Source organism: Alexandromys fortis, unplaced genomic scaffold, assembly GCF_014885135.2.
Source record: "Alexandromys fortis isolate MF-2015 unplaced genomic scaffold, M_Fortis_MF-2015_v1.1 scaffold_44, whole genome shotgun sequence".
Classification (NCBI taxonomy): domain Eukaryota; kingdom Metazoa; phylum Chordata; class Mammalia; order Rodentia; family Cricetidae; genus Alexandromys; species Alexandromys fortis.
In genome coordinates, this window is record NW_026067921.1 from 5,957,516 (window position 1) to 5,980,055 (window position 22,540).

The 22,540-nt window shown below is 40.3% G+C and overlaps 1 protein-coding gene across 4 annotated transcripts; it reads right to left on the minus strand.

The window, feature by feature from the left end:
* Nucleotides 1-1,243: 1,243 nt before the first annotated feature.
* On the minus strand, nucleotides 1,244-22,505 carry Azi2 (5-azacytidine induced 2). 4 transcript variants are annotated; one of them, XM_050141480.1, is made up of 9 exons: nucleotides 22,082-22,505; nucleotides 19,099-19,220; nucleotides 16,700-16,920; nucleotides 14,718-14,843; nucleotides 14,167-14,266; nucleotides 13,214-13,362; nucleotides 8,356-8,450; nucleotides 4,194-4,312; nucleotides 1,244-1,989 (listed from the first exon to the last, which is right to left on the minus strand). In XM_050141480.1, exons 3-9 carry the CDS (start codon nucleotides 16,913-16,915, stop codon nucleotides 1,580-1,582), a joined length of 1,215 nt encoding a protein of 404 aa, XP_049997437.1. In that variant the 5' UTR covers nucleotides 16,916-16,920; nucleotides 19,099-19,220; nucleotides 22,082-22,505; the 3' UTR covers nucleotides 1,244-1,579. The 4 variants fall into 4 exon arrangements, with proteins under 4 accessions (XP_049997437.1, XP_049997438.1, XP_049997436.1 ...); XM_050141481.1 differs by lacking the exon at nucleotides 19,099-19,220 and having other exon boundaries at nucleotides 22,164-22,505; XM_050141479.1 differs by lacking the exon at nucleotides 19,099-19,220 and having other exon boundaries at nucleotides 22,082-22,504.
* Between the last annotated feature and the right edge of the window lie 35 nt (nucleotides 22,506-22,540).

Below are 22,540 nucleotides of genomic sequence, written 5' to 3' on the forward strand. Positions count from 1 at the left end.
ATGAATCCAGCTGTTCTAGCATTCCTTTTTGATAACTTGTAACTACTAGGTAGAGGGAATGTTTGAGAAATAAAATTAATACCAGACTTTGGAAATATACATAGGCAAGGACATTATTTCACATCCAACTCCATTTTAAAAACAAAAATAATTTTAATTAAAACAATTTCTTGGCATTGTTCAAAACATTATAAGACTCTGTTTACAAAGGAAAACTTCTAATCTTGTTTTAAAAAAAGGCAAACCAGTATGCTACATTAGACACAAGACAGATGATGGACAGCTCCACAGCAACATGAGCAATGTCTCTGCTTTATTACACAGGTAGGTAGTTCCTTCAGTGAAAGCCTGGAGTCTTGTATTTGCTTTATGCATATTGGGTCTTGTTGTGTTACTTGGCAGGAACCTGTACTCCCTTGAGTGAGCTGGGTTCATTGGTCAGAACACATTCCAGCATCGACATCAATTCCATTAATCATGGGCAGGCATGAATAAGTGAGTGAGATAAACCAATAAAAAAATAACTGGTGAATAATGAACACTGTTGGGCTGTGTATGATACTCAGTAATACGAGATCTGAAATCCTTTAAATTCAGGATATATGAAATGCCATTTAGGAAGTCTTATGTCAAACAGGTAATACATGATTACGAATACTCTTAATGCTTCAACCCTGAAGGAATTTAGATGAATTTCCACATGAAACCATCTTTGTTATTTCCTTAGTTACTCACAGGTGACTTGCCAATTAGAGTGAATTTGGATACATTTCGTAATTAGACAGCACAAAATTTAGTTCTAGATGCAGTTAAATAAAAATCACTTTCTCAGATATCATACCACAGTATCAAAGCTGCTCTGTATAAGACAAACAGCTGTCCTGCCGAAAATGACCACACTGACACACAAGAGGTCACCAAAGATGCTGCTCTTTCCACTTCTGACTGCATGTTGTGTAGGTTGATATAGTTTACTCACACACCATATCATTTTTAACTACTTAGGATTTGAATATAGTGGGGAAAAGTTGGCCTCAATGGTCATTCGTTCAAGTCTTAGAATTCAAATTGCATTTTAAAATTGTATACACATTTTACTTAAAAATGATTCTAAATCTTAAAACTTGAAACACAATAGCATAGGTTTAACCTACTTTTATTCCATTATATTTCAAATTCTTATGCATCAGGAAGTCAAAGGAACATAACCTATTCACACTGCCATTTGCTTCTCGATACAATCTGAACCAGAAGACATGTTTTTTTTTTTTTTTTATATTAAAGGCTGCTTTTTATTTAATGAGTAGGTATTTAGGCAGGTCACATACTTTATGAAACCATGTCTAGAATTTCCATTTCCATTCTTAATCCAAGAAGCAAAACCTTTTAAGTGTTATTGAAGGTACAACTGGAAGTTTTCATACTGGAAATCCACTATATATAATGTTGTACAGAATGTACAAATGTACATATTGGAGAACTGCAAGGTTTTAATCAAAGTCCACTTCCAGTCTAAATAACCTCTTGGTAAACCAGTGGGAGTTGGCGTCCTCCTGTTCAAATCAAGAGTCCCATCAAATTAACTTTTGTAAAGACAGTTCTGATTATGTTGATCCAAGTAATGCAGTGGTGGCAAGTTGGGTAAAGGTAAGGTTTTGTTTTTATTTTCGCCAAATGCTGTCTCACTTGATTTAGGAGGGCTTGGGAATACCCAAGAATTATCTTCCAGAGAATTTCTGCCATAGGAGCTGTGCTCCTGAAAGTCTGTACCATCATTAGGAATCAGTCTCTCATTATCTGTCCACGACTGAAGAACTGCTTTCTCTGATAAAACCTTTATATCTCCTGGTAAAGGACATGGAGCATAACAAGCAGCTTTGCCATTTGGTGACAAAGGGGGATGTCTTTTGTATGTTGCAGTAAAATTTGTCAAGTGCAATTTCGTGCTGTCTCTCCCAAGGTCTTCAACACATCCTGCTGGGGTGCAGGCTACAAAGGAAGCACAGGCTAAGTGTCAGTTTCCTAGCAGTTGTGGCTGTAAACATGTCATATACTAACTCTGTAGCTGACACTAACATGAACACTGCCAGTTCAGTATGTTCATCAGGAAACTGGTTTGGAGATTCTGACAGACCACATACTTACTGCCACTGACTTAAGGTCATTCACTCAGCTGCAAGTGGATGTAGGAGTCCCTTCCTGCCGTGTCCTGCTGATGGAGAGTCTCCATGACATAGAAAGTGTCATCTCTTTACAAGGCAAAGACCAGTAAAGCTCTTGGCCTTCAATGTGGCGAGTTTTAGAGCATATTGGTGCCAGTGGGGACTGAGAAATATATTCCTTTGCTTATTCAAACTTCTCTGTGGGAGAGGGGCCAAAAGTAACTTATTTTTATAAATATACTTTGAATTCTTAAGAATCAAATGAAATTTTAACATATATTCAATGGTTTCTATGGATAAAGCTTTAAGTTCAATTTCTTAGAATAAATACAATGATTAATATAATTCTGCTTTAGTCAACATAAAAGGAAATAGGTCTTTCATGCATACAACGGCTCAGGAAAGGCCGCTGTGAGTAGTAGTTCGCCATAGCCAGTGCAGGCACACCACAGCATCTTCTACTTCTCATTCAGTCTGCTACAGCTGGAAGCTACATGTTTTCTCAACTTAAGGCTGACCAAGTGGACTGAAGGCGTGGCTGCATGCAACCTAATTATTTATGTGTGTGTGTGTGCGCGCACGCGCGCATAAGAATGCAGGTACACACACATGAACATGAAGGTCAGAGGACAACTTTCCGGAGTTGGTTCTTTGCTTCCACTTGTTCTTTCCTCAGACTTGTAGGTGAGCCCTTACAGATGCAGAGCCATCTTGCTGGGTCAACTCATGTAATTTTAGAAGAAACAAACTGAAACATTTAGGTGGGGGAGTAGGACGGGTGAACAGGGAGAAAAAACAAAGTAATTAATTCTTCTGGGCAGTAGTGATGGGCAGGTCAGGAGTCCCTTCTACTTAAAACCATGACTTTAGGGACTTGTGACCCCTGGTCACCTGGACTTAACACTGTCGAAGGAAATGTTCTAGAAACTGACAGTGCAAAGGCATTAAAAGCCTGTGTTCTCAGCCAATTAAGAAGGAAGACAAAATGGAAAGAGTTCTGTTTTCTGCTGCTTTGGAACACACTTCTGCTGTAAGTAGCTGTACTGACAGCTGATGCCCTCTAAGGGCAGTCTGACTTCTGCTCTCCACCTATGGTGTCTTCATAAGTAAGCTGAACTACTGGACAACGAGGGAAGGTGAACCATAAATTAGGTTATGCTTGCCTAACACCACATTAATTTGCCTGATTCTTAAGTACCCAACACTGCAGAAATCCAAAGAAACTTTGAATTCCGCCCCTTCCCCCCAATGTGAAACATTTCCCTTACAAACACTCCTGAGAATATTTTTGAAAGAATTTTCTTGTTCTCCTTTAGGACAATCAGAGGTGCAAATAACAATTTTAAATTAGATGCTGATCACCTTTCAAAGTCATCACATTCCTTTGAGAAGTAAACTTAAGGCATTGGATGTATACTGTATGCGTCAGACATAAACCTTTCTTGCAGTGGGAGATGCAAACACTCACAAAAACAGCGCTGGCAAAAGTGCCCACTACTAAGTTAACAAAAGCTCAAAAGCTTTAGTCAAACATTGCATGTAAAAAGAAAGCAATGCAAAGTTTTTGTTGAGTCTGCCTTCAATCAGACATCCTGTATGGAAAAGAAAGTCTCTAAGAAGATGTTAGGAACTAAATGAATCAGAGTTGTTTTGAAAATGAAGAGCTAGGTCTTTGGTATACTTCACAGTACTGAAATGAAACTTTGGTTTGGAGTTCTTTTTAAATATATAGTTGTGGTGAAGGGCCAACTAGAGCAAACCTAACACCTCAGCCTTACACATGAGCAACACTTGGCTGAGAAAAGCCACAAGGGGAAAGAATATAGTACTGAAGAAAAAACACCAGCAACACCTTTATGTGTGAAGCTGACCAGCTAGAGACTGAAGCCGCAGCAGGGAATGGGTGGAGTGGACACACTGCACACAGCCTGTGTATCACAGTCATCGGATGAGATTTTGCTAAGATAAAGTAGATAGCTGATCCTCAGACAGTGTGGCTGGAGTCGGCATCTCCAGCCAGCAGGGACTTGCCTTTCTTGACTGCAGCTGAGGTCTTCAGTTTCCTGAGTAGTTCTGCTTGCACCTGCGTCACCAGGTGTAGGTTAGACATCTCCCTCTTCAGCTCCCAGTATGCGTGCTGCATGTTATCACTAAAATGGAATTTTAAAAACAAGTTATACTAGTCCTTCCTATGTGTAAAGGGGAATAACTTTACAAGCAAGCAGGTTTATTTTTATATTGTTTTCTGACAATATAAATGAAACTAAATATATTTAATTGGAATGTTTTAAGTGAAAAACGCCTAGGGATAACATTGCCCCAATCTCAAGCAGTAGCCACTGTAACAAGCACATTATGATAAACATCCTAACCAGTGAGTTTCTTACTGGCTCTTAAAACCAAGGGTTTAGTTTAGCCAAAACTGCACAGTGCTGTTAGTAAAATTAGTAACTAGTAAGAAATATGTTCCTCCTTTGTCAATCTGATCAAGAATAAAATTGCATTTATTCATGTCTGGTCTCTGAGTCCATCTTTATCTTTGGATTGTTTTGACACTGTGAAATGAAGTAATGAGGAGATACCCGAGACCACATTACGGCAAAATTGAGGCTTCATGCATTACATTCTTTATGTCTGACTGGGCTGTCTCATACTGTTGCTTCTAAACCAATGTGACATGACAGCACAAGACATTAGGAGTCACATGACTTTCCCCATAACTAAGCAGCAGCTAGAGAAGCAGATTATAGGAAACAGAACTTCAAAATGCCCTTCCATAGTTTTATAATGAAAAGGATTTTATCTCAGAATCTGAAATTATTTTATATCTAATTTTAAAAGCTTTTATTGTCCATTAAATTCTCTTAGGCTCATGATTTTAGGTTCGTAATTGCCAACTAAGTGACTGAAATCTTCAGCACATATTCTTTTTTTACTGCACAGTCATACCTGAATTAGTCAATGTAAGAACTGACTCCATAATATTAGAACAACCACTATTACAGGTTCGAGAGTGTAAGTAGTATGGGAAGAAAACAAAGCAAACACGCTACCTCATGCTTCAATTTTTTTCTATCTAATAAATAGAACTTAAAAGGGATAACCCTGAAATCTGAATCTAGTATCTAATTCAAGAAGCAATAGGTATTTTAAAACAAGTTAAATTGTGTGAGGTAAAATTTTACCTCTTTTAACATTGTATTTCTACCCTACTTGGACTGCAGCTTTTGTATTATGAACTATACTGCTTTGAAAAAAAATCTCGCATTTTAAATATCATTGTTTATCCTCTGGTGTATTTAACCAGCTCTACATCAGAACCAGTAAACAATGGAGATGCTTTTTACAACTGCTGTTGTATAAAGAAGTCTGTCTTCAGTGTGAAGATTGCTGATTCCATGTAAGATTCTGGGCAGTGGATAGTTTCAAAGGGTCATTTCAAAGTTGGGTCCTCTACTGAAACTCAGGCACACAGGCATGAATAATATAGTTTGAAATTAGTTTATTGTTATAAAATGGTGAATTTGAACCTAACTTTAAAAATATTCATGATACTTGGGTACTCAAACACCAAGTACACGTCAAGTAAAAGATGATTACAAAGGTGTTAGTATCAATACCTAAAGTACATGTTAAAAATTCAATTTAATGATGATTGCTTAAAAATGAGGGTAAGATGAAACTACATCACCAAAATTTGTCCTTTGCTCTTATTATCACCTACACTAAAACTACAGATTAAAAAGATACGTGGACTGTGGGAGAAATACCTAAGAAACGGCTCAGAAGTTCAAGAGTGTTGGATGGAGGCTGCTTGTGGTTCCTGGCCGCCTGGCTAGCTTAGACCCGAAAATAATCACACAGAAACTGGACTAGTTAAATCACTGCTTGGCCCATTAGCTCTAGCTTCTTATTGGCTAACTCTTACATCTTAATTTAGCTCATTTCTATTAATATGTATATCACGACGAGGTCGTGGCCTACCAGCAAAGTTTCAGCATGTCTATCTCTGGAGGCCATGGCATCTCTCTGACACTCCCAGCATTCAGTACCTAAATTCTGCCTTGCTATAGGTCCAAATCAGTTTCTTTATTTATTAATGGTAGTCACAGCACACAGGGGACTTCCGCATCACAAGAGTGCTTACTGCTCTTGCAGAGGACCAGAATTCAGTTCCTTGCATCCAACTGCCTTTAACTCTAGTTCCAGGGACCCAATGCCTCCTCTGGCTTCTACAGGCTCCTGCACACCTATTGCCCCCATAAACATGCAGGTTTACAAAACACATGTACATAAAAAGATACATTTTAAAACCCTAAGATGGGTTGGCAAGTGACCTGAGTTAAATTCCTGGAAGCAAGGAAAGAGTGAAGCTGAGATCAACTGCACTGTTCTCTCCGACCCCCACGCAGGCTCTGAGGCACATGTCCACACTGCCCCCGATATCTAAGATTGTTACTGTTCACACACAGGCTCTGTGGCACATGTCCACACTGCCCCCCGATATCTAAGATTGTTACTATTTACAACTCCTCCTCTTGTGGATAACGACATCAAAGCATTATCTTTAAAGTGTGTGAAAATGATTGTTAATTCTATGTGTGTGAACAAATGCTGAAGCCATTATACAAGAAATGAAAAGGCAAGTTATCTCTCAACTTCTCAGCAGGGTTCCAAGTGTTTTTGAGCCTATGATGGACTGCATACCAATACCACTTTGCCCTACTTTCTTTAATGGGTGTGCAATCCTAACTTGCTTTAAATGACATAAGGAAAATACATTTTGTGTATATAGTTGCTTCTAAAGAACTTGTATTGCAGTTTCTTGAGTGCTAAAATGGTAGTCACTGTACTTGAGAGCCCTGAAAAATAACACATAGGAATAATGATGGCTAAGTATTCATTATGTGCTAGACACTTGACCACAGTCTCATACCATCTTGGCAAAATGGCTGTGTGAGCTAGTGTTCTGTCACCTTGACACAGGCTAGAGTCATTGGAGAGGAGTGAGCCTCAACTGAAAAAAATGCCTCCATAGGGTTAGGATGAAGGCAAGCCTGTAGGTCATTTTCTTAATTAGTGATTGGCATGAGACGGTCCAGTCCATTGTGTGTGTGTGTGGGGGGGGGGGGGGAGGGGGGGCACCCTTGGGCAGACAGTCCTGGATTCTATAAGAAAGCAGGCTAGGCAAGCCATGGGGCAAACCAGTAAGCAGCACCCCTTCACAGCCTCTGCATCAGCTCCTGTCTCCAGGATCCTGCCCTGTTTGAGTTTCTGTCCTGACTTCCCTGATGATGAGCAGTGATGTGCAAGTGTAGGCCATGGTGTTTCATCACAGCCACGGTCACCCTGACTAGGGCAGGGAAATCTCATTTTGCCCATGAGCAGGCAGGTTCAGAAGTCAACTCCACAAGATTGCCTTTTCAAAACTCTCTTACTTAGCCACTCTAAGTACTGATCACACTGCCCTTTTAGGGGACAATATTTTCTTAGGCATTGTTATTATATTTACACCATGTACCTGTAAAGGGGTTGATGGCCCACACAAATAGGCTTATTCTAAGTACAAATTTTCACCCCTCTATCTGTCTGCATCTTAGGAGAGCATTCTATGTCCTGTTGAGAGAATACTGTAAAGTCCTGATCTGTTAACCAACACTATTTAACAACCTTTTTGTAAATGAACACTGTTTATGACAAAAAAGGAGAAAACTCCTCATCTATGATTCCACTTTCAGACATACAGTTTTCTTTAGCATTTGAAAATTCACTCCATTACCTTAAAGAAGCGGTTTTCAACCTGGGAGTCCTGACCAGGCACCAGATATTTACATTATGATTCATTACAGTAGCAAAATTACAGTTATGAAGTAGTAACAAAATAATATCATGGTTGGGGTCACCACAGCATGAGCAGCATGAGGAAGGTTGAGAACCACTGCCTTAAAGAACTAAAATGGTATTTGTTATAGAATTAAAAGATGGATACTTTGAAAATTGTAATTTCTCTAAAAAAAAGTCTTTCAAGTATATTTGGTAAGTACGGCATAGCAGGTCAGGTCAAGCCTACCGGTAAGTAACTGTTGAATCATTTTTATAAATACATGATGACCAGAGATTACAGCCGGCACCCCGAGTATCTGCTCCTATGGTTAAAGCTCAAGCACATCATGAAGGTGGAAAGCACACAGACCTGTGGAGAAGGCCCTGGTGTGGAGTGTGCTCCTCCCTCGACAAGCTTGCTCTGATGCGATCTCTGTCCTGCAGAATGTCTTCCTGAGATGGACCCTGTCATGTGTTTAATAAAGAAAAGAAAGGAATTATTTCAGCTTTCTCAGTTCTTGACCATCACAGATGTTTCAACATCCGCAGAATACGTTTATAATTGTATAAAGTATAAGACTAGATTTCAGACTCAATTTTAATCATACACCGCCACCTATCCCCAAAATGTCCAAATCACTTTCAGTTATTTGGAGCGTTCATGCTTTCATTTTCCTTTTAAATGTGTTTGCATGAGTTTGGAGTCCTATAAAACATACGTTTGAACATAGCGAAGTGTAACCAATTATATTACTGTTTAAGGTATATTTGCATGAATTCTATGGAAAATGGGAGGTTTTGGCATTATTTCTGTACCCCCCCAAAAAGCAAAAAATGGACAAGTTACTGTTTTAACCATCGAGCCATCTCTCTAGCTCCAAATTTATTTACTTTTATGTGCACTGGTGTGTCGTTGCCTGCATGTATATCTGTGTGAGTGTCGGGTCCCCTGGAACTGGAGTTACAGACAGTAGTGAGTCACCATGTGGATACTGGAAATCAAACCTGGGTCCTCTGGAAGAGCAGCCACTGCTCTTAACCAGTTACTGTTTTAAGACACACATTTCCTCATAAAATGAATGACCTGATAAGAACTTTCCTGTGTGTGTAAATATTTTCAAAAACTACATAAAAAATTGACTCCAATTTCAGAAAAAGCAACCCCAACAAACCCCACGAACTGTGCCTGAACAGTGTTCTCACTGGGAACGCTACAGAATTTTATCTTATTTTCCATCAAATGCATATGGGCCCACTGGTTTTATTTTTCTTGCCGTGGGCAGAGGAGAGACTGTCGTGTTTTAAAAGCATCGTGTTACATTAGAATCATTCTCAGGAAATGTGGCCGAGGTTTCTAGTTGTCTCCTCAGCCCGTTCTCATCTTCTTTACTGATAATGGCATTTGATTTGGGGTTCGGCACTGTGTCGCCAGCTCAAGACTGCATTTCCCAAACTCCCTTGCAGGTACGGCCTTGGCAAGAACTTCTTCAAGTCCCCACATCCTTCAAACTTTTATTTATTTATACTGTAGGTGTGACACGACAAAACGAAACCACCAGTCCCCAAGCCCCACACCTATGAAGATACTTTTAAAGAATCTAATGTGCTCGTGATCTTCTCTCTTTAACAGTCTCACAGGTATTAATCTGTTTATCAGGAGGAACTGCTGGTGTAAGGATGAAAAAAATTTACTTAATACTTATATAACATAAATTATAGACCAGGCATGTGGCTCACTCCCATAATCTAATACTTGGGAGATGAGGAGGACTGCCATAAGTCTGGGGACAGCCTGGGCTAGAGTGAGTTCTGGGCCAACTTGGGATACAGAATAAAGGTCTGTCTCAAAAGTGCCATCTCAATGCTACGCTTTAGTGTAACAAGGGAAAGCTATTAGGACTTCACATATACCCTACATTTGATGTACTACAGTATAGGATTTCAAATAGTTTGGAGCCCTGGCTTTACTGCAGTGACAAAGTACATGTGGACAGCCTATGGAGAAGGAGAAACAGAATCAGCAAAGCATCAGGGAGGTCTGACCACCAGCATCAGAGACATGCTTTGGGTTGTTCTTTACTGCTCTCCATAGAATAGAAATTAAAATGATCCTCAGACCCCTTCAGTTTTTGTGTCATTAATTAAAAAAATAGGCTCTTTAGTGAATATTTAAAATACACATTTACTGGAAACCTTCTCTTGAAAGCCAACAATATAAAATAAATATTGTTAGGATAAGAAAATAGTTTTATACCTACTGTCACTGCAGAAAAGGTTGAACCTAGACCAGCAAAAATTAAAATCCTCAAAAGGATCGTCCTTAACATGCAAAAACTCCTTACGGAAGTGAGTAGGCTGCACTGCTCTGAACAGCACTCTTGGGAATTCCCTCAAGGTCCACATGTCCACATGCACTATAGCTTTCCTGGGACCTTCACTACACTGCCCAACACTAGGCCCCACACTGGCTATTTATTTACTTTAACTCAACGTATTATATCACTGTGGCTGAGTCTGAACTCTCAGAACCAACTGCTCTGAATGTAAATGGCCAGGGTAAGGTGTTGGGAAAGCCCAGCAGAGCCACCTCTGAAATGCTGACCTTCCTAAGAGCAAACACTAGTAGCCAAGTTTGCAAATAGTCAATAGAGAGCTACTAGTATGACCACAAAGGCTGCTGCTACACACCCTGAAGGTATCCTAAACTATGTGTCACATAAATGGTGTCTTAGCATTTTAAAATTATGGGCAGAGTAGACACAGACAAGTTATGAATGTGAACATAAACTACTTTCTTTGGCTCATTCTTAAATTTCTATATCCAAGAGGATTTTACTCAGATTTAAAAGTACATAAAACATCATAGTTTTAACTTGGAAACCTTGGGGAAAGCCGCCGGCTCTTGTTAGTTTGTGTCTTAGCATCAGGTGTGGTATTTTCCACGGTGAGACCCCCTGCTGGCAAGAATGCATGACTAGGAAAGCAGGACAGCATTCAGGTTCTCTTGCCCTTTCAACACTCCTCCCTACCTCACACCAAACTCTAAAGGTTTCTCGCCTCTCAAAATTCATGTCATCATCAGTTTAAACGGATGGAACTTTCAAAAGGTTCTTGTACTTCTAATAACCTGTTTCTACGAACTGCTAGCATACGATAGATATAAACTAAAAGCATATTTATTCCCTAGCACCACCTAGTGGAACAAAATAAGTAAGAAGAACCACAATCCACTTCCACAGACATTGTCTTTCTGAATTACTCTAAACAAATTTCTTTTTGTTTTAATGTATGTACTGAATACACTCTGTCCATGTACTATGCTAACCTCTTTATACAATCCCTAACTTAACATTTATGAAAAGAGTTATTTAATGCCCATAGAAAATAAATTTCTTGAAAGTAAATGACATTCCTAATTTCCACATTCAATAAAAAACACAGTGAGCCAAATTTCCATGATCGCATGGTACTGTTTCTCATTCTACAGTGAAAAGTCTATGTATAAAATGTAAACATACTTTATTTACAGAAGCTATCAAATTATTTCCTTTCAAAAAGAGAATACACACTGACAATGATTCCGAGTTTCAAAGTGCCAGTCTTCTCTAGCAGGCAAGCAAGCAAGCAGCTGTTTTCAAGGAACTCATTAGTGGCTGCAGTCACTGAACTTATGGAACAGAATGCTCAAGTCCGGAGAAATGGTGATGTCTAGCCAGCCACAAGTTTAAAGGTAGGGCAGTAATGTTTAGTGCAGTCAAGTAACAGAGACAGAAACCATTTGGGCTCTAAGCCAAGTAGACATCAATTTTTGTGGTGCTTTCTTTTGCCAGGTCCAGGGTTTCCAATATGGCTTCTCACTGTCCAGTACAGATGAAGTTAGTCAGGTGGAAGCAGAAAGCTCCCGTGCTCCGACATGCAGCTCATTCTCAGCGGGCACTGACAGATAAAGACTACATTCTACAAGAGAGAAGTGTGAGCACATCTGCCACATTTGGGGTGTGGGTACACAACTCTGGCTGAGTCAAGAGAATGGCAAGTACTCCACTTTTAGATGGTGACCTCCAGGGAAAAGTGGACAGGAGTCCTTAGCAGTATGTAAGGCTTTGGTGGGCAAATAGTTGAGGTGAGGATTAAAATACACAAATGTAAAAATATTCTGGTGCCATTTTTTCATATCCCCCAGCTTCATCTGAAAACTCAGCTGTTTTTGAACCCTGGGTAAATCATGGTAAACAGACTCCTAGGGAGAAACTGAGAGGCAATCTGCGTGAATGGATGACTTTAGGCTAAGCATGCTAGGGTGGAGGCAGTCTGCATGAACGGGTGACTGTAGGTTAATCAAGCTATGGCAGCAGGCTTGGTAGATGTTTTTCTTGTTCATTTTCCTAATTCTTGAATTCTCAAATGTTTTGAGTCTTTTGAAAGAAACAGGCTATGTAAGGCTTCCTTTGTTAGTGGTAAGCTTGTTTTTTTTTCCCCCAAGAATTCTATAATGATGTCTCTTTTGTCTGAACTAACCAAACTGTTAGGTTAAATAAAATGGAAAAAGTTAAAACTAAGTTCTCTTTAAAATTTTCAGACACATTCAAAATGAGAGGAACCCTATGGAAGGAAAGTTTGGGGAAAAATTAAAATAAAAATTAAATTATTGGTGGTTTGAATGAGAACAGTCCTCCTGGGCTATGTTTAATGCTTGGTCTGCTGTTGACACAACTGTTTAGGAAGGGTTGGGAAGCACGGCCCTGTTGAAGGAGGTGTGAGTGACACTGGAGGGTGGGGCGGGAGGTGGAATCTGAGGTAAAACAAGCCCTGGGATTCCAGACAGCTCTCTCTCGCTATCTTGCGCCTGTGAATCAGATGTTAGCTCTTTGCTATTGCTCCAATACCCTGCGTGCCTGTTGCTATGTTCCCGGACATGATGATCATGGAGTTAAACCCTCTGGAACCTTGACCCCCAAATTAAATGCTTCTCTTATAAATTGCTTGGTAATGGCGTTCTGTCACAACAATAGAAAAGTAACTAAGAAATAGTTCAATATACATTTTAAATCAAGTCTTAAAACTATATTCTAAGGTGAGAATGAATATATAGGATATATGAAATAGTAGCAACAATGAACATTCTATGACTATAATTACTTATAGACCTATGACTTAGTACTTAGTTACATAACCTATATATGATACATGAAGTGCACAAAGTTCCCAATGTAACAATGCTGAAGTACCGTCTGTTTGGCTTTCTGCAGCTCTACTTTGAGATCATTGCATTCCTTCCTCATGAGCTCCAGCTCTTGTTCCAAACCATGGATCTTCAAGTCACAGCTTAACTTTTCTACCTCCCAGTTAGATGAGGGTGGATTTAAATTCCTCATCACTAGAAAAAGGATAGACAACAAAATAGTTATTTTTGCTTTTAATGCCAAATACAGTTCCTAGGTGACACTGGTAAAATATCAGTAAGTAACCAGCACAAAACAAGCATAAATACTAAGGCTCAGTCAGCATCATGAACTCCATCAAAGTTTGTAATTTGACTGACAGAATGCATGTCAAAACAACTTCACTCTTAAACATCTGACTATGGAACTTAACACAGCTGGAACCTACAGTACCTGACTTAGTCCTTCATTTCTCCATCTCCAAAATGTCCCGCCCATCAACCTGGGAAGATCTCACACTGAATTTTTGACTGAAAGGTCTGTCAATAGGGGTTTCTTTTGCTTATCTCACGAGACTGTAGATGGGAACAAGGCTATCATCTCTATTTCCCAGACAAACTTTCCTTTTCAGCATCTCATCTATACATTCCATCAACTTTCAGGAAGAAAAAGATTTAAGAGACAATCAGGCCACTCCATGACAACGTGTTTAATTGTGGGCAGTAAGTTCAGTAGGGAGGCCAAGTCAGGAGAACTCAATGGGTAAGAGTTTTGGAGAGGATGGGGTTTTGTCTTTGCTCCTCTACTTCATCACACTACCCTTGAATAAATACATCACATCTTCTGTAGGGAAAGTACAATTTTCAGATAAAGAAAAGTTAGTAAGATATTGTGTGAAAAAAAGAACAGAAAAAATTAGCCTTTATCATACAGATATAGGAAACGGATTATGAATATAACACACAAATGGAAAGATCAATTAATTCTATTAGAATATTCATAATAAGTAAGTGGCATACCCTGCTGAGTTTCCACCTCTGTTCTTAGCTGCAGAAGCTCTACTTCTTTAGACTGTAGCTGTTCATTCAATACTTTCAAAGATTCAGTGTTGTCTTTATTCTAGTTAAGTAGGGAAAATGCCAAATTACAGTCAATAAAATCTCTAGGTTTGTCTTATATCTTACTTTTTAGGTCAACATTTAATAAATCTCATTCTTACTTTTAAAAGCAAGATGGGGAAAATGAACCCTGATTCTCACTAATCTTTGTTTCTTAGGACATCACTGCTCACTGGATTAAAAACAAAACAAAAACAAAATAAAACGTCCACAATGAGTAATCTGACCTTATCATACTTTTTTCAAAGTCAGTCAGTGGTGCTAAGAGACTCTAAGTCCTTAACATCATTAAATACTAAGCATTTATTTTTGTATGTTATTGGAAAATATAGTTTTCCATATGCCATTAACATGTTTATTTTAATTAATAAATGTAAATGTTTAACCCTTTAATTCTAAATTTCTTGCAAGACAAAATAATTAAAATATAAAGTATTTTCAAATCAACTTACTATTTTCTCCAATTTGTTCTTCAAGCTGTCTCTCTCGATGCAAACCTCTCGATATGCATGATAGGCCTTATTCACTTGTTCTCGTCCCACAGAACTTGTTTCTTCATCTGCTCGAGCTCCGGCAAGCTGACAGCATGACATCAGGGAAGAAACCTTCAGTGAGTATTCTGCAGAATCATGGAAGTCCATCTCGTGGGGGCTCTACATCTTACTCTAACCACGGCAACCTAAGGATAAAGCCTACCTTTGCCTATAATTAAGTGACTATTGACTCCTACACAATCTCACTAACAAGACAAATATAATAGAAAAAAACTCAAAAAAGAAACCCAAACACATATATTTGTTGCTCAACAGTAATCTGTACTTTGTACTATCTGCTTTATAATATACGTAAATCATCACACTAGAATACAGTAGTCTTGGAAGTGTCCGGGTATTTTCCAAATCTACAGTATCTAATTTCTATCACCAGAAAAGTATCAAATCAGACTTGACTTCTTAAGGAATACACATGTCACTTCATTAAATCTTACATTATTCCAGCAATTGAAATTAATAGATTGATGGTCACAAAGTACAGATTTTGTATGTTAACTATGCACTAAATTCCATGATTTTATTGAAGTTTAAAAGCATAACTATTATGCTAATATATGACAAGCAGACTTAATTACTAAGTTAAAATGAATGAGAAGAAATTATGATAATACTAAGAAATGACTTCCTTGCTTTGCCATCCCACCAAGCGAGTAAGTTCTACCAACACCCACCCCTCAAGTTTTTAAATACAGGGAAATTTCTTAAGAACTCATTTCTTGGACTGGAGAGATGACCTGGCAGTTGGGAGCACTGACTGTTCTTCTAAAGGACCTGGGTTCAACTTCCACCACCCACGTGGCAGTTCATAGCTATGATTCCAGTTCCAGGGACTCTGACATCCTCATACAGAGACACATGCAGGCAAAACCCCAATGTACATTAAATAAATGAATTAATCTTTAAAAGAAAACAAACTCATTTCTTTTACCATTTGAAGTTCTTGTTTTTGTAAGATAATAATACAAACCTGATTTGAAGAAATAAACTAATTAGAACCTTAAAATGCCATAAATAAATGTGCAGCCAAGAAAAAGTTTGACATATAAAATCAAGTTAAGTCTGATGATTTAGAGTGCATTTCGGCTACCTCAGATAATATTAAAAAATGTAACCCTTAGTATGGGAAGTACACCTCACTGTCAGCTTCAAGGGTTACTCCTACTTTCCCCAGGAAAGCAAAGAGAATGCAGAAGCTAAGGGTCCGTCCAGTCCCGCTGAAGAGCTTGCCAACCACAGCGAAGCAAAGTCATTTACTAGGATCTTACTCTTCTGTACAGACTTGGAAATGCTGTTACAGGCATATACCAGGGCGGGGTGACAGTTCAGTTGGTAAATGCTTGTTGCACAAGTGTGCAGACCGGAGATCAATCCTCAGGTTAAAACCCTGGTGTTGTGTGTACTTGTAACCCCAGTAAAAGGGAGACAGTGACTGGAAGATTTCGAGGCTCCCTAGTCAGGCAGCCTAGTCTAATTAGTAACCACTGTGACCTAGTGTGAGATCCTGTCTCAACAAAGGTGAACAGCTCCTAAGGAACAACACCTGAAGCGTATTTCTGGCCTTCAAATATATGCAGGTACACATGTGTGTGCAACACACACACACACACACACACACGGAAAAAAACTGACAACAATACATAGCAATGACAGTAGGCAATATGAAAACAAGGAAAAGAAAATGCTGGAACAGAAAATCTTTAAGTTTTTAAATCCTGTCCTACGAGATTAGCAACCACATGGTACAACTGACGCAACATAGTTTAGTGGTGAACAATTTAGAAATTCTTACTTAGTCTTGGAAGACAGATTAGAAAATATTTTAAATTTCAAATATTTGGAATTATTCTTTATGTCAAATATAATCAAAAGAAAAAAATGACCTTTTCTTCCAAAGCCCTTATTCTTTTCTTTAAGAAAGAGTTTTCTTTCTCTGAATCTTTAAGTCTCTTCTTGATGTCTTCATATGCGGTGACAAGAGCAAAATGTGAAGCAACAGACTCATCTCCTGAATACCCTGAGAGTGGAGTCACCGTCTCTCTTCTGTGGGCTTTCTCATGATTCAGAATGCAGATGTCATCTTCTACTAGTGTGTCCATGGCAGCTATGGAGGCGAGAAAGCAGGGAAGACAAGCTAGATTTACAACATGAACACTGAGGACAACCTTAGAGCTATCCTTTCAGAGGGAGCACAGCGTAATTGCTATAAGCAAGCTGCCCAGGCTCTAACCCAAAAGAGAGGCAGAGGCCTGGACTAAGGTACAAGATCTCCTTTGAGGACATGCCTCTAATCATCTAAGGATCTTCCCTAATGCCACACTTCTGGAAGGTCCACAACACCATCACTACCACTGTGGGGACCAGACCATAACAGTTGTGAATCTACTTAACAAGTGTAAGTGTAAGGGGCTGGGTGACTTAGTGGGTAAGCTGTTAAGGCTCAGGAAATATTAATAGCCACTTTTATAATATAAAGGATGAAAATGATTACAGATAAAGAACTTAGATCCAGTACTATAATCCATTACTATTAAGTTCTATAAAAGTATGAAATTACACTGGATTAGGGTTCAGCAGTAGAACATTTGCCAAGCATGTATCAGGTTCTAAGTTGGATCCCTAGCTAAATAAAACAGGACTGTAAAATACTATTTTACCTAAAAGAATATTTTATAAAGTTACATATACTATAATAGATATCATATATAACTATATATAGCAAATCTATCTACCTACCTATCTAATAAATGCTGTGATGCAGTCTAATTTTAAAAAAGGAGGTAAAAACTGTACCCGCATTATTCACCTGACTTAAATATCAAACCTACCCTAATTGGATAGAATTTATTGAATTTGTGTATCTTCTAAAATCAGCTAAAACCAAAAACTAAGAAACTGCGATACAAAGGCAAGAAATACTTTTAAAGACCTGAGCTTTTTACACTTGTTTTAAACAAAGCTCCAAATAATTTAATTGTAATATCTGTATTCATTTTTACTATTAGTCATTTTCTAAGCAGAAATACAAAATAAAACCCACATAACTCAGAATGGCTTTGTACAGAAAAATGATTATAATGTATAGGTAAGTAATATATCTGAAACTTCTAGAGCTAGAGGGATGGGGGATGGTTTTCAAAGATGGTACCAAAATGACATTAGTTGACCCCTTATAAGCGAAGGAGGCATTTTGACTAAATTTAATCACATTTAACCTTTTGACAGTCTGCTAACTTCTAGTAGGTTCACAGTTTTAAAGACATGACAGTGAGGAGGGGAGCTGAAAGGGGAGTGACAGAAGGTAGGAGACAGACCAGAGAGTGAGTGAGGTTTACCTTTATGATGAAGAGGCTGTCAATTTTGGCCCTTATTCTATAAAATGTTTTCAAAGATAGCCTAGACATGACACTTACACTTGTTAAGAAGATTCACCACTGTTATGGTCTGGTCCCCACAGTGGTAGTGATGGTGTTATGGACCTTCCAGAAGTGTGGCATTAGGGAAGATCCTTAGATCATTAGAGGCATGTCCTCAAAGGAGATCTTGTACCTTAGTCCAGGCCTCTAACTCTCTTTTCCTACCTTGATGGGAGTTATTTCTCAGTGCCCTGCCACAATGGGCCACTTACTCCCCCCAGAGGTCCAAAGTCAAGACACCCATCTTAATAACTAAATTTCTAAAATTGGGACCCAAAAAGTTATCTTTTACTTCATAAGTAGCCCATTTACTCGCATTTCACATCAGAACACAAGGCTGAGTCATATAACCACCAATCAACTACTCGGCCCTGTGCTGCTCAGAAGCATCCACTTTAATTCCCAAGGCTCCCTACAATAAGAGGTAGAAAGTCTTATTGTAGAAGAGGAAATTGGCCAGGGTGGGTCAGATTAGTGTTCAGCAGATGCTGTCTTGTTTTAGAGCCAGAGTTACTAATATTTTCCCCTCCACAATCAACCTTCTTTTTTTTCCCAAAGAAAACCTCACATCCTTAGAAAACGAGCAGGGAAGCTCACATCTGTAATCACAGCACTTGGAAGGCTGAGCTGGAACGACTACTACCAGTTCAAGGCTGCCTGGGCTAGAGAGTCCTAGGCAGTCTTGGGCTAGCTACAGTATGGAACCCTGTGATAATGTAGCTACAAAACCAGCCAGCTAGCCCACAAGTTTGATGCTTCTGAGTAAATGGCACTAAAGTTAAACAATCAAGCTAATGCTAATATGCAACATTTTAAGAAACTTGCTTGTACCTATTCTTATTTACCATAATTAAAAAAATACTTACATTCCAATAATCTTTAGCAACTTAGTATCAAGAATAGACAAACACAGTCACTGGACTGCTGCTGAAGTCTAGCGGAGGAGCATCTCTCTAGCATAGAGAAGCCTGGGATTCTATGTTAAATCCTGCAAGGTGACAACAGTTGCTATGAGACAATGCATCTACCAGGTAGCAGGTCACAGCACTCCTCTCCTTCCTTCCGCTCTTAACACGCTTTCCACCTTCTCTACCCGGATGATCTCCGCACCGCTGGTGCCGAGATTAATACAGATGTTTCACGCAGGGCTGGGCATTCAGTCTCTAATTCTCATCACTTTGACCCAGCACGCATCTCGCCAGTGACTGATGACCACTGCAAAAGGAAGCTTCTCTGACAAAGTCTGAGAGCAGCCCTGATTTGCCCATGCCTGCAGCAGGGCTGACCGAGGGAGTTGGGTTGAGTGGTTTGGGCCTGGGGAGGATTGGGAAGCCCTTACCCGCCTGCACTGAGGTTAGGGTTAGGTGGGGGTAGGAGTTGGACCTCGTGCTCAAACCAAATACAGGTTCTTCATAAAACACACTGAATGTTGTGATTGTAATTTTTCCCAATAAGAATCCAGACAAGCTCTATGATACAATGGCCTAAGGTTAAGAAACTCAAGTTCTAGTCTATGATCTGTCACCCTGATTACATACTAGTTCACTACAGCTCTCTGGATCTCAACTTTCACAGCTATACATAACAGGCTTGGATTGTATCATTAAAATACCACCTCCTAATCCAAATACAGAATGGCAACCTGAACAGATAAAAAGAAACTCACAGTTGTGTCAGAAACTGGCTGATAAGTTAGATATATTTACATTAAACTTGGCTAGAAAAAAGCTACCAACACCAGAGTCAAGGAAATCGACTTAAAGAGGTGAGTAAATGTCTTTATGATCACACCTGTGGCACGTGAAGGAGCTGGGGTTTGAATTAAGGCCTACTGTGCATTACTTTCTAAACTGAATACTGTTTAGAATTTCCACTGGCGGGCTGGAGAGATGGCTCAGAGGTTGAGAGCACTGACTGCTCTTCCAGAAGTCCTGAGTTCAAGTCCCAGCAACTATATGGTGGCTCACAACCATCTATGAGATCAGGTGCCCTCTTCTGGCCTGCAGGTGTACGTGCAGGCAGAACACTGTATACATAATAAATAAAATCTTTAAAAAAAAATTCCAATGGCTTCCTATGTCTGAAAAGTTAGGATATTTGAGAACCTACTTCATCTAGGTCAATTAAACAGTGGGCAATAAAAGATTGTCTTATGGAGGAGAACCAGGAAATAACAAGTGACTCTTCTCTCATTTTAAATAATTAGGGGCAGGAATGGCTTCTGTTCCTTTAAAAGGGATTCTCAAGGACCCTTTTAAAAAGATGCCAGCACTTCATCGATGCACCTTTCAAACCATATGCTCTGTAATTCATTAAGTCTCCAAAAGCTTAAGCACTATCAGATATGCAATATGAGCAATTCCATTTTCATGATGATCCTGACTCACGGCCTGCAGTAGTCCAGAGCCCAGCTGCCATGGCTAAGGCTTTCAAGACTCAAGTACGACTCTGTCGGCCTTCCCTCACTCCTCTACTGCAGTGCATCTCAATGCAACCAACACCCCCATGAGATACTGTCAATAACTATTTTCTAACAATGAGACAACTTCAATTCAGGGAAGTGCCATTAAAGTTAGGCTGGTCCCATTCACAAGTTTTATTATTATTATTATTACTGCATCACTTCACTCAGTGGGCACTACAACGACCTGCGCTAACATGAACGAAGCACTTCTGGTTTAGGCAGTTTTACACTAGACACTGTGCTTCACCGTATTTTTTTAAAGAGGTCTCACTGTGTAAGGGGCTGGCCTGGAACTCAGAAATCAGCATGCCTGTTTCCCAAGTGCTGCGATTATTTAGGGCGCGTGCCACCATACGCAATGTGTGCTTCACCTTTTAATGAACTAGGTAGTTCTTAAGAATTCTTTAAATCAAGGTAAAAACACTGAGATGGGTAAGCACGTCTCAAGTCACAGGTGAGGTAATTACACATGCAAACAGGTTGCCAACGCAGAGCCAGTCCAGCTCTTAGAGACTGCTATCTGAAAAGGGGAAAGCAAGCAGGAGCAAGAGGCTTAACCTCTAACTCGTGTTATGTGAACAGATGGAAAATTCAATGCTTACATCCCAGGGTTTTTGATCTAATCCACTGCCGTTTCCCATGACAGCATGCTGGCTCTTAGATATTAAACGCTCACATTTGCATGAAAACGAACATTTACGAACCTTAGGGCAATCAGTATTTTGTAGCGATCCAGCAAATAATCCCAACTATTCCCAGTTTGAGAAGAAGGAGTGAGCAACGCGGACTGGGTCACGACATTTTTGGAGAACAAGAAATGAAACTGCTTTAAGGTTTTGTTCACTCCAACTAAAAACTCAAATGGGGGGCGGGACGGGGGATGTCTTCTGTATTTAAAGAGCAGAGGCCAATTTCAACCCCAGTGGTCAATGTTTTTGATTATTGTATTATTTTGTTCTGAGCAATTTATGTTCTGATTTGTAGTACCTTCCATGGGTAGTCTATCTCACCTCTAAGAACCGAGTTCCCGGTGAGGAGGACTGGAGTGCTAGCCTACCTTGCAATACAGCCAAAAAAAGACTGACGGTCACTGCCCAGACGCCATTGACAGTACCCGTGTCCCTTTCCCTTTCCGACATAAATGCCACCACAGTGCAGGAAATAAAACTGAAAGTATTCCCAGTCGATCAAAGTACGGCCGTGAAGGCTTGGGAAGAGCCTGTGGCAGCCGGGCGGTGGGGATGACAGGGGCTGGGGATGCTACGCTGGGCCACTCCGTACCGCAGAGGGGCGCCGGGGACGGAAGACGACGTGTGTGTGGCCACAGCCACCAGGCCGGTCCAGGCCGTCTGCACCCTCCCGGCGAGCGCGAGCGATCCACTCACCCTGAACCCTGGCTACGTAGGGCCGCCCCCAAGGCCACCGGGTTTCGCTTCCCCAGTGTTTGGAAACCGACTGAAAACAAACCGGGTCGCCAGGGGTCACCACGGGCTTCCGGTTTCCTCGAAGACACCGCCGCTCCCCTCGTCAAGGTGGCCGCCGCAGGTGTACCGAGGGAGTCCCATGTCTTCGGCCGCGGCTCCCGCAGGCCTGTCGTCGGGGGGCCCTGGAGGTCACGGGCGAGCGGAGCAGGAGCGGCCCGGGGCCGCCCGAGCAGGCCCGTTACCCAGCAGCACGCGCGCCAGCTCGGCTGACGAGAGGTTTCTAGAAGGGGCCACGAACGCCCCGCAGCCCACAAAGGTGTCGCCGCTGCACACACCCTGTGAACCAGCGCAGGGCGACGAAACCGGAAGCGGGACCTGAAGGATCTGCGGGCACCGCGGAGCGGCGCTCTGGCCGGGAAG

Excerpts from the sequence above, each read along its gene's own strand:
- Azi2 (XM_050141481.1), bottom strand. The coding sequence starts at position 16,915 with ATGGACACACTAGTAGAAGATGACATCTGCATTCTGAATCATGAGAAA. Across the intron at positions 14,844-16,699 it reads TAAGGGCTTTGGAAGAAAAG|CTTGCCGGAGCTCGAGCAGA; the intron begins GTCATTTTTTTC and ends TCATGCTGTCAG. Across the intron at positions 8,451-13,213 it reads TGCAGAAAGCCAAACAGACG|GGTCCATCTCAGGAAGACAT; the intron begins GTACTTCAGCAT and ends AACACATGACAG.